Genomic DNA, 15,708 nt, shown 5'->3' on the forward strand with positions numbered 1-15,708 from the left:
TCAACAGATGAGGAATCCAGAATGAAGGAACAAAAACAGACCTAAAAAGATAATGAGGAAAGGTCAAGAATGAGCTCTTGTGTAAGCTCATCAATTTATCTGCCCTTTCAGACTGAACACTCAAGGTATATGTCAGTTCTGTCCAGTAGAGCTTTCCACAGTGGAAATGTTCTGTTTGCACTGTGTTCTACATATACAGTAGCCACTAGCCATATGTGGTTATTGAACACTTGAAATGTGGTCAGTAGCAATGAAGAACTAAATTTTTTTTAAATTTTTTTTTAGAGAGAGGGTCTCACTCCCATCACCCAATCTGGAGTGCAGTAATGAGATCTTGGCTCACTGCAGCCTTGATTTCCCAAGCTCAGGTGATCCTCCCACTTCAGCCTCCCAAGTAGCTGAGACTACAGGCACACACCACCATACCTGACTAATTTTTTGTATTTTTAGTAGAGATGGGGTTTCATTATGTTGCCCAGGCTGGTCTCAAACTCCTGGGCTTAAGTGATCTGCCTGCCTCAGCCCCCCAAAGTGCTAGGATAACAGGGGTGAGCCACCATGCCCAGCCTAAATTTTTTTTTCTTTTTTTTTCTTTTTTTTTCTTTTTTTACTGTGAGATGGAGTCTCACTCTGTCGCCCAGGCTGGAGTGCAGTGGTGTGATCTCCGCTCACCTGCAACCTCTGCCTCCTGGGTTCAAGTGATTCTCCTGCCTCAGCCCCCTGAGTAGCTGGGATTACAGGAGTGTGCCACCATGCCTGGCTAATTTTTCTTGTATTTTTAGTAGAGACAGGTTTCACCGTGTTAACCAGGATGGTCTCAGATCTCCTGACCTGGTGATCTGTCCGCCTCAGCCTTCCAAAGTGCTGGGATTACAGGCGCGAGCCACTGTACCTGGACCTAAATTTTTAATCTTAATTTTAATTAACTTAAGAGTCAGCCCTGCTATAATATGACATAAGTGTTCCTATACCACACTATGCAAAATCACGCACAAAAAGATCTCAAGGCTCATGGGAAAAACAGGATTAGGCATACAACATTCCAAAACTTTATCAGTAACACCCACAGAAAAGATTAAGAATCTAATAAAAACAGCAACACTGTTTTGTACATGGCAAGTGGTTAAGAAATATGAATAGTCGGCCGGACGCGGTGGCTCAAGCCTGTAATCCCTGCACTTTGGGAGGCCGAGACGGGCGGATCACGAGGTCAGGAGATCGAGACCATCCTGGCTAACATGGTGAAACCCCGTCTCTACTAAAAAATACAAAAAACTAGCCAGGCGCGGTGGCGGGCGCCTGTAGTCCCGGCTACTCGGCTACTCGGGAGGCTGAGGCAGGAGAATGGCGTAAACCCGGGAGGCGGAGCTTGCAATGAGCTGAGATCTGGCCACTGCACTCCAGCCTGGCCGACAGAGCGAGACTCCGTCTCAAAAAAAAAAGAAATATGAATAGTGACCTAGGCACCGTGGCTCATGCCTATAATCCCAACATGTTGGGAATCTGAAGCAGGTGGATCGCTTGCATCCGGGAGTTCGAGACCAGCCTGTGCAACATGGCAAAACCCTGTCTCTACAAAAAATACAAAAAATTAACCAGGTATGGTGGTACACGCCTATAGTCCCAGCTACTAGGGAGGCTGAGGTGAGAGGATCCCTTGAGCCCTGGAGGCAGAGGTTGCAGTGAGCTGTAATCACACCTCTGCATTCCAGCCAGGCAACGGAGTGAGACACTATCTCAAAAAAAAAAAAAAAAGAAAGAAAGAAAAGAAAGAAACATGAATACTACAATAAGGATAACACTTTACCCTGACAATGACCAAGTTTGCTTATGGAAGTGGGTATCAGAAGAACTGCAGCTTGGGCCAGGCGCAGTGACTTACGACTGTAATCCCAGCACTTGGGGAGGCCGAGGCAGACAGATCACCTGAGGTCGGGAGTTCAAGACCATCCTGACCAACATGGTGAAACCTTGTCTCTACTAAAAATATAAAAATTAGCCTGGCATGGTGGCATGTGCCTGTAGTCCCAGCTACTGGGGAGGCTGAGGCAGGAGAATCACTTGAACCCAGGAGGCAGAGGTTGCAGTGAGCTGAGATCACGCCACTGTACTCCAGCCTGGGCAACAGAGCCAGACTCTACCTCAAAAAAAAAAAAAAAAAAAAAAAAAAAAGAATTGCAACTTGGAGTTATCACGAAGTCATAAAAAGAGGGCTATGTGAGTCAGATGGAAAGTTCTAACACCGGATGTGGATGGGTATGGCTTATAACAAACACACTGGGGGAACTGAGGGAGCCGGTAGATGTTTGAGGTATGTGCATGCATTCATTTTATATGTTCTTAAATAGCTCGGTTCAGCTGAGTATGGTCTCCTTTCATCTAGCGTTTCTTATGGACAAAATTACTTCTAAGTAAACACGAAATTTGCATTATTCTCAAATTTTCCCTAATATGTCAATTAGTTAGAATAAATTTCTCTTTTCTAAATAAGCAGTAGAGCTTATTTAGAATTAAGCAGTAGAACTGACTGTATTCAAATTTAAATTGCCACATATGGCTACTGGCTACCATGTTGGAAAGCACAGCTACATGTGAAACAGCAAGAGCACTACTACTCACATACACAGAGCTATAAGTATAACAAAAATGCAAGAAAGAGAGGAAACACACATTTGGATCTATGGGTCTAGAGTGAGGAAGATATAATTGGCCTAAAGTTCCAATTTTGGAGTCAATAGCATAATGAGTTTAAGGAGCTGCTTGGGCTTCTGCATAGAACTGCCCAGTCAAGGCCCGGCGCGGTGGCTCACGCCTGTAATCCCAGCACTTTGGGACGCTGAGGCAGGAAGATCACCTGAGGTCAGGAATTCAAGACCAGCCTGGCCAATATGGTGAAACTCCATCTCTACTAAAAATACAGAAATTAGCTGGGCATGGTGGCGCATGCTTGTAATCTCAGCTACTCAGAAGGCCGAGGCAGGAGAATTGCTTGAACCCGGGGGGGTGGAGGTTGTAGTGAGCCAAGATTGCACCACTGAACTCCAGCCTGGGTGACAGCGCAAGGCTCCATCTCAAAAAAACTTAAAATTAAAAATAAATAAATAAATAACTGCCCAGTCAAGCCTCCTACGAGTCTGGCACCATTCTCCTGGAAAGGAGGGGTAAAGACTTAGGCTGGTCACCTACCTTGAGCTGTTCTTCATAGCTCAACCTCCAGAGTGGTGTAACAACATCAGCCAGCCTGGAATAAAATAATTCAGGCAATTCTTTAATTATATAAATATGTACTGAGCACCTACTATTCATAAGTACTTTCAGAAGACCTAACTCTCATGCCCTCTAGGGAGATGGAGTCTGGGAGAACAGCCCATTTTGATGTTGTCTACTTAACAAAGCAGAACAGATGGAGCAAACCTAATATAAGAAAAATCCAGATTTTTCAGGAGGTAATTAATCATATTACAAAAGGCTTCTCTGTTGGGTTTCTTTAAATAGCTTATCTTCCTAATGCTTTTAAAATATAATTTGATTTAGAAAATACATTTGTTGCATAAATGAGGTATATTTGTGCTTATATGGCTGCAATGGGACTACTCATCTCTAATCCATCTAATATCATTCTGGGTTCCTGGTTTTTAGCAAACCTGTCCTGGACTTATTAAAGACAAGGTCCCAGATTAGTATCTTCTTTCTGATAAAAACACACTCAAAGACAAAGAGAATGGTTTCTGCAACCCCAAAGCATTTCCACCAATATTCTTCAGACGTCCTCAAATTTGCCCTGGGTATCCTACCTCAGGTGGCCCCACAAATCCTTGTAATGCTACATTAGTTACATTAGGAATACAGAATTTCAGTAGATGCACAGATTGAGACTTGCTAAGGAAAGAGGACATCAGCCTGGCCTTTACCTTTCCTGCCAGGAACCATCTAGTGGTCCAAGATGACTTGGTTTCTTCTGACTTTTTTGTCCTTTCTGACACTTCGTGGCTACCACATGGGTGAAATCTCCCTTACATACTGTGCCCAGAAAGAGCTGTGACCATCCTGGTGGATTTCTGGCATACCAGGGAAGCAGTCCTGATTTGGAGAAGAGACCCACCATGGAGATGAAGTATCTGAGGCTGTGCATTGGGACTCTTCTCTTAAGGCCTGCCATCCAAAGAACACACTGAAATCCACCTGCATGAAAGGTACACATACAGAGGTTGGGAAATGGAAGCACAACTACCAAACCCATTCATCCATTTATAAACCCTTATGGATCTCAAGCGCCTAGCAGAATGCTGGCACACAGCAGACAGTAAAAGCAAGCCTGTTGAGCAGAACTGAATTACTGCATGCAAGGTATGTTTTGGTTCCCAAAATAAAGAGATGGGGAAAATATAGTCTCTGTCCTCCAGGAAAGAGTTCAAATCTCTGGATATATTTCTATGACAAATCTCTTTCCCTATTCCAACTTCCTAACCAACAGCCAATGAAGCAGCTAATATTTAGTAAGTGCTTACTATGTGCAAGACATCATGCCACACTAGACACCAGAGGGGTTACAAAGGTTACAATCTAATTAAGGAGATTAAATGCTGACACAGGAAAAGACATTAGGAAATAACACAGTATGCTTGGTTCCTGATGAGTGCTCAGAAAAGGCTTCCCAGAGCAGGGAGGCATGGTGCTGAGTTTTTTTTTTTTGTTTTTTTTTTTTTTTTTTTTTTTGTTAAGACAGTCTCATTCTGTCGCCCAGGCTGGGGTGCAGTGGCATGATCATGGCTTGCTGCAGCCTTGACTTTCTAGGCCCAAGCAATCCTTCCACCTGAGCCACGCAAGTAGCTGAGACTACAGGTGTGCACTACCACACCATTCTTTTAATTTATAGTAGAGACAGCCAGGAGCAGTGGCTCATGCCTGTAATCCCAGCAGTTAGGGCGGCAGAGGCAGGTGGATCACCTGAGGTCAGAAGTTCAAGACGAGCCAGGCTAACATGGCAAAACCCTGTCTCCACTAAAAATACAAAATTAGCTGGGTGTGGTGGTGCATGCCTGTGATCCTAGCTACTTGGGAGGCTGAGGCAGAAGAACTGCCTGAACCTGGGAGGCAGAGGATGCAGTAACCCAAGATTGCACCATTGCACTCCAGCCTGGGCAACAAAAGCAGAAACTCTGTCTCAAAAAAATAAATAAATAAGGCCGGGCACAGTGGGTCACTCCTGTAATCCCAACACTTTGGGAGGCCAGGGCGGGCAGATCACTAGTTCAGGAGTTCGAGACCAGCCTGGCCAACATGGTAAAACCCCGCCTCTACTAAAAATACAAAAATTAGCCGGGAATGGTGGCGCACGCCTGTAGTCCCAGGTACTCAGGAGGCTGAGGCAGGAGAATCACTTGAACCCAGGAGGCAGAGGTTGCAGTGAGCCAAAATCATGCCACTGCACTCCAGCCTGGGCGTCAGAGTGAAACTCCGCCTCAAATAAATAACAAACAAACAACAAACAAACAAACATAGTAGAGACAAGGTCTTGCTATGTTGCCCAGACTGGCCTCAAACTCCTGGGCTTAAGTGATCCTCCCACCTAGGCCTCCTAAAGTGCTGGGATTGCAGGTGTGAGATGCCACGTCCAGCCAGAAACTGAGTCTTAAAGGATGGCAGAGAGATGAATTACATGTTTGAAGGACAGCAGGGAGACCAGTCTGACTAAAATAGTAGTTCATTTTAAGGAACAGAGGCAACAGGCTGAAAAGTTAAGTCAAAGTGAGATTTGAAAGAATGTTCATGCCTGAATAAAACATCGACTTTATTGTGAAGGTAATAGTGAGATGATGGAGGCCTTGTGTAGAGAATTAAAGATGAAATAAGGCCGGGCGCGGTGGCTCAAGCCTGTAATCCCAGCACTTTGGGAGGCCGAGGCGGGTGGATCACGAGGTCAGGAGATCGAGACTATCCTGGCTAACATGGTGAAACCCCGTCTCTACTAAAAATACAAAAAACTAGCCGGGCGTGGTGGCGGGCGCCTGTAGTCTCAGCTACTTGGGAGGCTGAGGCGGGAGAATGGCGTGAACCCGGGAGGCGGAGCTTGCAGTGAGCCGAGATCACGCCACTGCACTCCAGCCTGGGAGACACAGTGAGACTCCGTCTCAAAAAAAAAAAAAAAAAAAAAAAAAAAAGATGAAATAAGGAGGCTAATAAAAAGCAAGTTCGGCCGGGTGCAGTAGCTCACGCCTGTAATCCCAACACTTTGGGAGGCCGAGACGGGCAGATCACAAAGTCAGGAGTTCGAGACCAGCCTGGCCAATATGGTGAAACCCTGTCTCTACTAAAAATACAATAATTAGCCGGGCATGGAAGCAGGCACCTATTGTCCCAGCTACTCAGGAGGCTGAGGCAGGAGAGTCGCTTGAACCTAGGAGGCAGAGGTTCCAGTGAGCCAAGATCGTGCCACTGCACTCCAGCCTGGGTGACAGAGCGAGACTCCATCTCAAAAACAAAAACAAAAACAAAAAGGAAATTCACGTTTGAGACATATTGTGTTTAGAATGGTAGGGAAATATCCAAATGGAAATGTCTAACAAGTAAGTAGAGAAGCAGTAGGACAAGTAGAGAGATCGAGAGAGATGGCAAGGCTACAGATTTCATTGAGTGCCTATAATACAAGCTGTAAGATGAAAAAGGGCTTTGAGGCCAAACACAGTGGCTCATGCCTATAATCCCAACACTTTGGGAGGCCAGGACGGGCAGATCACAAGGTCAGGAGTTCCAGACCAGCCTAGCCAACATGGTGAAACTCCGTCTCCACTAAAAATACAAAAATTAGGACTGAGTGCAGTGGCTCATGCCTGTAATCCCAACACTTTGGGAGGCCAAGGCAGGTGGATCACGAGGTCAGGAGTTCGAGGCCAGCCTGGCCAATATGGTGAAACCCCGTCTCCACCAAAAATACAAAACTTAGCTGGGCATGGTGGCGTGTACCTGTAGTCCCAGCTACTCGGGAGGCTGAGGCACAAGAATTGCTTCAACCCGGGAGGCGGAGGTTGCAGTGAGCTGCGATCATACCACTGCAGTCCAGCCTAGGCAATATAGAGAGACTCAGTCTCAAAAAAATAAATAAATAAATAAATAAATAAATAAACCAAAATAAATTTTTTTTTTAAAAGTGCTTTGTGTAAAGGCAAGAGCAAAAGGCCAATGACTATATCTGGGAGAAAGGTAATATTTGGAGAGCAAGAAGAGATGCTGGTGTCAGAATGAGAGTCAAGAGAGCCTGGAGGCCTGGAAGCCAAGGCAGATACCTCTGAGGAAGGCAGTATCACATCCATTATGTCTGGGACAAAAGAAAGAAGGGAAAGAAGGCAATGGGAAGTGGCAGGCAGTGCGCACAAATGAAGGCTTTGACATTTTAGGAGTGCAGATCCTAGAGTCAGACAGCCAGACCTGTCCTGGGTGGTCCACCGGCCCCACCACTCACTACCTAGGTGGCGGTTGCCAAGTTAATCATTCTCTCTGACATTCCTTTTTTTCACTTGTAAAATGGAGACAATGGTATCTACCTTATATAGTGGTTGTAGGAGTTACAAGAAGATAATTAATAAAAAGTACCTAGGCTGCTGGGCACAGTGGCTCACACCTATAATCCCAGCACTTTGGGAGGCCAAGGCAAGTGGATCACCTGAGGTCAGGAGTTCGAGACCAGCCTGACCAACATGGAGAAACCCTGTCTCTACTAAAAATTCAAAATTAGCCAGATGTGGTGACGCCTGCCTGTAATCCCAGCTACTCAGGAGGCTGAGGCAGGAGAATCGCTTGAACCCGGGAGGCAGAGGTTGCGGTGAGCCGAGATCAAGCCACTGCACTCCAGCCTGGGCAACAAGAGTGAAACTCCATCTCAGAAAAAAAAAAAAAGTACTTAGGCCAGGTACAGTGTTGCTCACGCCTATAATCCCAGCACTTTGGGAGGCCAAGACAAGAGGACTACTTGAGCCCAGAAGTTTGAGACCAGCCTGGACAACACAGGGAGACCCCATCTCTACAAAAATTAAAATATTAGCCAGGCATGGTGGCATGCACCTGTAGTCCCAGCTACTCGGGAGGCTGAGGTGGTAGGACCACTTGTGCCCAGGCAGCCATGATCATGCATGCTCCAGCCTGGGCGACAAAGCAAGACCCTGTCTCGCGAAAAAAAAAAAGTACTTAGCAGAAGATCAGATAGGTATGTTTGTGAAACTCTGAGCAGAGTCCAACACCTGGCAAAATCTCTTCAGTAAGCATTAATAGTAACTGTCATGATGTGTTTAAAGACAGTATTTAACTGAGTAGAGGTGGCAACACTGAAAGAGGGGAGTGGGAGAAGGAACAATGGGAGTAACTATGAGACAAAAGCTGGAAGAGTTAACATGGGTGACACTGAGAACACAAGTAGGGGGCTTCCCTTTGCAACACAGGACTCTACGGTATATCTGCATTGCTGTGAAAGCACCTGGTTTTTGTTTGTTTTAAAAATGAGATGGGGTTGGCCGGGCATGGTGGCTCACACCTGTAATCCCAGCACTTTGGGAGGCCAAGGTAGGCGGATCACCTGAGGTCAGGAGTTCGAGACCAGACTAGCCAACATGGCGAAACCCCATCTCTACTAAAAATACTAAAACTAGCCAGGCGTGGTAGCAGGCACCTGTAATCCCAGCTACTCAGGAGGCTGAGGCAAGAGAATTGCTTGAACCTGGGAGGCAGAGATTGCAATGGGCCAAGACTGCAACAGAGCAAAACTGGGCGACAGAGCGAGACTCCATCTTTAAAAAAAAACGAGATGGGGTCTCGTTATGTTTTCCAGGCTGGTCTCAAACTCCTGGACTCAACCAATCCTCCTGTCTCGGCCTCCCAAAGTGCTGGAATTATAGGCGTGAGCCACCATGCCCAGCCATAAACACCTATTTTAAGTACTTAGGACACTTGAATGGACTTAGCCTGACATCCTATTAACCTGCTGTGAAATTTGTATTTTGCCCTTAAGCTCTAGCTTGGATTTCATCCCAATGTTAAGTCATAGCCTAATTCAGAATTTTATATTTATACATACATGCATACACACACACACACACACACAAATTATTGCTAAATTAACATTCCATGATCAGTAAGTAACCTAGAGGATGATGACATAGGTGCTGCAATATTTAGCCCATACACCATTTTGTATGATTACAAAGTACTAAAGAAAGTGACTGTCATAGCATGTGACATTTGGGGGGATTTCAAACTTTTTACAGAATATATTTAAGCTGGCCCAGAGTTCAGGTGTTAATGATAGCACCCTCCACTCAACACCCCCCCCCATCAAGAGGCAACAAGACAGTACAGTTAAGAACACGGGCTTTGGAGCCATGTTCTTTCTTTCAAAAAAAAAAAAAAGGAAGAGTCTTACTTTGTCGCCCAGGCTGGAGTGCAGTGGCACATTCTTGGCTCACTGCAACCTCCACTTCCTGTGTCAAGCCATTCTCCTGCCTCAGCCTCCCAAGCAGCTGGGATTATAGGCACCCCCCACTGCACCCAGCTAATTTTTGTATTTTTAGTAGAGACGGGGTTTCATCATGTTGGCCACCCTGGTCTCAAACTCCTGACCTCAAGTGATCCATCTGCCTCGGCCTCCCAAAGTGCTGGCATTACAGGCATGAGCCACCGCATTCAGCTGAAGCCACGTTCCAATCCCAGCTCTACTTCTCACTGGCTATGCGGTTTTACGCAAGATATTACTACTTAAGCACTATGAATCTCAGTGTCACTGTCTATACAAATAGGACTAAGAACACCTATCTTTACGGTTTTGGTGAGAATTAAAAGCGTTCATATATATGACATGTTCAGGACTGTGCTTAAGACAGCCAGTGCTCCAAGACAGGGATGCCCTCTCTCACCGCTCCTATTCAACATAGTGTTGGAAGTTCTGGCTAGGGCAATCAGGCAAGAGAAAGAAATCAAGGGTATTCAGTTAGGAAAAGAAGAAGTCAAATTGTCCCTCTTTGCAGATGACATGATTGTATATTTAGAAAACCCCATTGTCTCAGCCCAAAATCTCCTTAAGCTGATAAGCAACTTCAGCAAAGTCTCAGGATACAAAATTAATGTGCAAAAATCACAAGCATTCTTATACACCAGTAACAGACAAACAGAGAGCCAAATCATGAAAGAACTTCCATTCACAATTGCTTCAAAGAGAATCAAATACCTAGGAATCCAACTTACAAGGGATGTAAAGGACCTCTTCAAGGAGAACTACAAACCACTGCTCAGTGAAATAAAAGAGGACACAAACAAATGGAAGAACATACCATGCTCATGGATAGGAAGAATCAATATCGTGAAAATGGCCATACTGCCCAAGGTTATTTATAGATTCAATGCCATCCCCATCAAGCTACCAATGAGTTTCTTCACAGAATTGGAAAAAACTGCTTTAAAGTTCCTATGGAACCAAAAAAGAGCCCGCATCTCCAAGACAATCCTAAGTCAAAAGAACAAAGCTGGAGGCATCACACTACCTGACTTCAAACTATACTACAAGGCTACAGTAACCAAAACAGCATGGTACTGGTACCAAAACAGAGATATAGACCAATGGAACAGAACAGAGTCCTCAGAAATAATACCACACATCTACAGCCATCTGATCTTTGACAAACCTGAGAGAAACAAGAAATGGGGAAAGGATTCCCTATTTAATAAATGGTGCTGGGAAAATTGGCTAGCCATAAGTAGAAAGCTGAAACTGGATCCTTTCCTTACTCCTTATACGAAAATTAATTCAAGATGGATTAGAGACTTAAATGTTAGACCTAATACCATAAAAACGCTAGAGGAAAACCTAGGTAATACCGTTCAGGACATAGGCATGGGCAAAGACTTCATGTCTAAAACACCAAAAGCAACGGCAGCAAAAGCCAAAATTGACAAATGGGATCTCATTAAACTAAAGAGCTTCTGCACAGCAAAAGAAACTACCATCAGAGTGAACAGGCAACCTACAGAATGGGAGAAAATTTTTGCAATCTACTCATCTGACAAAGGGCTAATATCCAGAACCTACAAAGAACTCAAACAAATTTACAAGAAAAGAACAAACAACCCCATCAAAAAGTGGGCAAAGGATATGAACAGACATTTCTCAAAAGAAGACATTCATACAGCCAACAGACACATGAAAAAATGCTCATCATCACTGGCCATCAGAGAAATGCAAATCAAAACCACAATGAGATACCATCTCACACCAGTTAGAATGGCGATCACTAAAAAGTCAGGAAACAACAGGTGCTGGAGAGGATGTGGAGAAATAGGTACACTTTTACACTGTTGGTGGGATTGTAACCTAGTTCAACCATTATGGAAAACAGTATGGCGATTCCTCAAGGATCTAGAACTAGATGTACCATATGACCCAGCCATCCCATTACTGGGTATATACCCAAAGGATTATAAATCATGCTGCTATAAAGACACATGCACACGTATGTTGATTGCGGCACTATTCACAATAGCAAAGACTTGGAATCAACCCAAATGTCCATCAGTGACAGACTGGATTAAGAAAATGTGGCACATATACACCATGGAATACTATGCAGCCATCAAAAAGGATGAGTTTGTGTCCTTTGTAGGGACATGGATGCAGCTGGAAACCATCATTCTTAGCAAACTATCACAAGAACACAAAACCAAACACCGCATGTTCTCACTCATAGGTGGGAACTGAACAATGAGATCACTTGGTCTCGGGAAGGGGAACATCACACACCGGGGCCTATCATGGGGAGGGGGGAGGGGGGAGGGATTGCATTGGGAGTTATACCTGATGTAAATGACGAGTTGATGGGTGCTGACGAGTTGATGGGTGCAGCACAGCAACATGGCACAAGTATACATATGTAACAAACCTGCACGTTATGCACATGTACCCTAGAACTTAAAGTATAATAATAATAAATAAATTTAAAAAAAAAAAAAGACAGCCAGTGCTCAACATGTGTCACTGCCCTTCCTTAGGCTCTGATTCAAAGCATATTACTTGGTTTCTTCATGCCTCAACATCTCCAACCTGCAAAACTGACAAGATGTAATAATGCATGCAAGTGCTGTGAGGATGAGTACAGTTATGTGGGAAATTTAAAAAACACCACACACACATACACACATAAGTGTTCTGACCCTCTACATGAGTGCCTGCTGGAGTGTAGTGAGGTTATGGCCTATGCTGGACTACCTGTTAATACAATCAAAAGTGTGTGGCAGCCGGGCGCAGTGGCTTACAACCGTAACTCCCAGTACTTTGGGAGACCAAGGCAGGAGGATTGCTTAAGGCCAGGAGTTTGAGATCAGTCTGGGCAACACAGCGAGATCCGGTCTCTACAAAAAAATTTAAAAATTAGCCAGGTGTGGTGGCACACACCTGTGGTCCTAGCTACTTAGGAGGCTGAGGCAGAAGGATCACTTAAGTCCAGCAGTTTAAGGCTGCAGTGAGCTATGACTGTGCCACTGCATTCCAGCCTGGGAGGGAGACCTTGTCTAAAAAAAAAAAGCCAGGGTGGCTCACGCCTGTAATCCCAGCACTTTGGGAGGCCGAGATGGGCAGATCACTTGAGATTAAGAGTTTGAGACCAGCCTGGCCAACATGGTGAAACCTCGTCTCCACCAAAAATATACAAAATTAGCCGAGTGTGGTGGCACATGCCTGTAATCCGAGCTACTCAGATGGCTGAGGCAGGAGAATTGCTTGAACCCGGGAGGCAGAGGTTCAAGTGAACCAAGATCATGCCACTGCACTCCAGCCTGAGCAACAGAGACTCCTTCTCAAAAAAAAAAAGTGTGTGGCCTATGAGAGAATGTATGTGTTTGATATGGAGAATGGCAAAAGCCAGACAAAGGAAATGAATGAAGAGGCAAGAGATATAAGGAATGACTTGGTGGGTCTGAGGAGGCCAGGGTCCTTGAAGCCCAGACTACAGGGGAAGGGAGTAGAGCTGATCCAGGAGAGGGGTCCTGTCCCTCCAGTCAGCAGGAAAGTCAGGAGGAAGGAAACTGCAGGCCCATTTGAGGGTTTGCAGAGGAGGGACAAGGGAGCTGAGGAATTTGAAGACAGTTATTCCCACCCCAATGACATTTAGACTTTTTTGTGAATGTGTGGGTCCTCTGACTGGTGACTCCGCCATGACTGTAGTTCATTTGCTCTATACCCCAGCAGGAGGGTCCTTGTCCATCTAGGTCTCTTCCAAATTATCAAGTATGGTCTAAAACAGGACCTTATTATTTCAAGGTGCCAACTAGCCATCATTCTAGGTAAAAGCCTGTCATATTTAGTAACTTCTGTGGTGAAATTTCTTTTTCAAGGCAGCACACTCATACCAGTCGAGGTGAGTTCTGTTTCTTTGTTTCTTAATGTCAGGCGAGGCATTTGTTCACAGAAGATACTATTTCCTTTTTATATCTTGTCCTGTTTTAAATAAATGCTTGGGGCCGGGTGCGGTGGCTCACGCCTGTAGTCCCAGCACTTTGGGAGGCCGAGGAGGACGGATCACCTGAGCTCAGGAGTTCGAGACCAGACCGACCAACATGGAGAAACCCTGTCTCTACTAAAAATACAAAATTAGCCAGGTGTGGTGGCGCACGCCTGTAATCCCAGCTACTAGGGAGGCTGAGGCAGGAGAATTGCTTGAACCTGGGAGGCAGAGGTTGCAGTGAGGCGAGATCCCACCATTGCACTCCAGCCTGGGCAACAAGAGTGAAACTCCATCTCAAAAAAATAAAAAATACAATAAATAAACGCTTGGGGGCCAGGTGCAGTGGCTCAGGCTTGTAATCCCAGCACTTTGGGAGGCCGAGGCGGTGGATCACGAGGTCAGGAGTTCGAGACCAGCCTGACCAACACAGTGAAACCCAGTCTCTACTAAAAATACAAAAATTAGCTGGGCGTGGTGGCGGGCGCCGTAATCCCAGCAACTCCGGAGGCTGAGGCAGGAGAATCACTTGAACCTGGGAGGCGGAGGTTGCAGTGAGCTGAGATCGCGCCACTGCACTCCAGCCTGGGCGACAAAGCTAGACTCCGTCTCAAAAAAAATAAAAAATAAAAACAATAAATGCTTGGGCGTTTTTTTCCTTAGCAAAAGAAAAAAAAAAAAGGTGTGTGAGCGGTTGTGCTCGACTGTTCTATACCTGCCTCAGGAATTGATCAGGAAGAGCCATGGAGTCCAGAGTAGCCCAGATAGGAAGGCAGGCTAACTCACCTGTGCTCAGAGAGGTTCAAATCAGAGAGACTATGTGGTAGGTCTGACCGCGCAGGGCCAAGGATCCCTTTTGGAGCAAAATGTTCACCCACCGACAAGGGCCCTGCTTGCACTCTCTGCTCACCCTTCCTTCAGTTGGACCGGCCCCAAACACTATTCCTTGCTAAACCAAACGAGCAAATGGGTTCTCTGCTGTATCCCAACTGCAGTCCACAGGCAGTTAGGTCCTTGTGTCCCCAACAAGACTCCACTAGCCCTTCCATTCGTTTCTTCTTTAGGCAAGTTCTGCCCACTGTGTCTGTAGGAAGGGTTAACAAAGAGGAGACGCTAGGAAAGCATACCACTAAATTTGGCCGGACTGCAGGGCCCCGGAAGGACGGAAAGTAAGGGAGTGGGAGGAGTTAGGGCACAGGCCCACGCTAGGCTGTACACGACCTTGCGCAGTCACCGTCGGGTCCCGTCCCCAGCCCCGCCTGCCGCCTCCATTCCCCGCCCCGCGGACAGTTTGGCATAGTAGGGAGTTTTCTGTAACGCAAGGGTTAAATCAGGTTTTCCGGGCTATTTATCCACCTTACCTTCCTTCGTAACCAATAAATCCTCTTACAAACCCGAGGCGGCAAACTAAAAGGCCAGCGGATGGCCTGGTTTGCTGCGGCGGGGAAACAGTCACTTCCTGGTGCGCAAGGCGCCTCTACTCCCGCCGCAAGCGCAGCCAACCCTTGGCAAGCGCGGCGGGACGCGGGGCTCCTCCCAGCGTCGGCGAGGCAGCAGGCCCCGGCACCTCGACTCCTCTCGGGGAGTGCCCCTCCCTACTTTGCTGGGGGAACCTTCTATGGAGACCTTCCTTAAAAGCACTCATAGCCCTGATACCCGCCGCCTTCCTTCTCTAAGTTCTCCTCTCCTCCCCACCCCGCGGCCCCGCCCACCACCTGCTCTTTTCTCACCGTCCCATTGGTGGATCTACATAAGAGACTCACGAAGAAACTCAGACTACAGTGTTAACTGCGTTACCCATCCCAGGGGTGCTTGCAGTTTAAGTCTGCCAACTCAAGGAATAGTTTTCTGGTAGACTTGCAGACATCAGATCCATAATAGGTTGGAAGATTGGGAAATGAGGAGCAGGGTGGTTTCCTGAAATGGCATCCTTTGGTAAAAGTCAGACCTATTCTGAGCTGTGGGGTTTTTCAGGCATTCATTCTCTATTTTACAGTGCATCAGAAAAATACTTTATAGTTTTTTCACTGGATCCCACTCAAGACTATTAAATCCTAAGCCCTCAGAAATAATTTTTTTCTTCAACTACAGAACTCAAAAAGAAGACAGATGTCTCTTTTTGGTTGATTCACTACCTCCTGGACTACATTCAGTAGCCCAGCCACATAAGTAAGAAAACTTGTATACACACATCTGTGTGCTGTAAAATATTGTTGCTTTAACAGAGTAAAATTTA

The 15,708-nt window shown here is 45.9% G+C and overlaps 1 protein-coding gene across 23 annotated transcripts in view; it reads right to left on the reverse strand.

Moving 5' to 3' along the window:
• Window positions 1–15,162, reverse strand: part of TRMT2B (tRNA methyltransferase 2 homolog B) — a 41,556-nt gene extending 26,394 nt beyond the window's left edge. For 5 of the 23 annotated variants that reach the window (XM_074030156.1, XM_074030153.1, XM_074030148.1 and 2 more), the window contains exons 1-2: window positions 14,834–15,162; window positions 3,187–3,241 (exon numbers count right to left, since the gene is read on the reverse strand). Coding sequence is in view for 10 of the 23 variants with exons in the window: in XM_015444223.4 (XP_015299709.1) it covers window positions 3,187–3,241; window positions 3,912–4,159 (303 nt within the window). In the remaining 13 variants the exon portion in view is untranslated. Of the gene's footprint in view, window positions 1–3,186; window positions 3,242–3,911; window positions 4,183–11,830; window positions 12,551–14,258; window positions 14,637–14,833 lie in introns of those variants that run through there. The other 18 variants (XM_074030152.1, XM_074030147.1, XM_074030143.1 and 15 more) reach the window with 10 other exon arrangements.
• Window positions 15,163–15,708: the final 546 nt, after the last annotated feature.

The sequence above is a fragment of the Macaca fascicularis genome, chromosome X (genome assembly GCF_037993035.2).
Source record: "Macaca fascicularis isolate 582-1 chromosome X, T2T-MFA8v1.1".
NCBI classification, from domain to species: domain Eukaryota; kingdom Metazoa; phylum Chordata; class Mammalia; order Primates; family Cercopithecidae; genus Macaca; species Macaca fascicularis.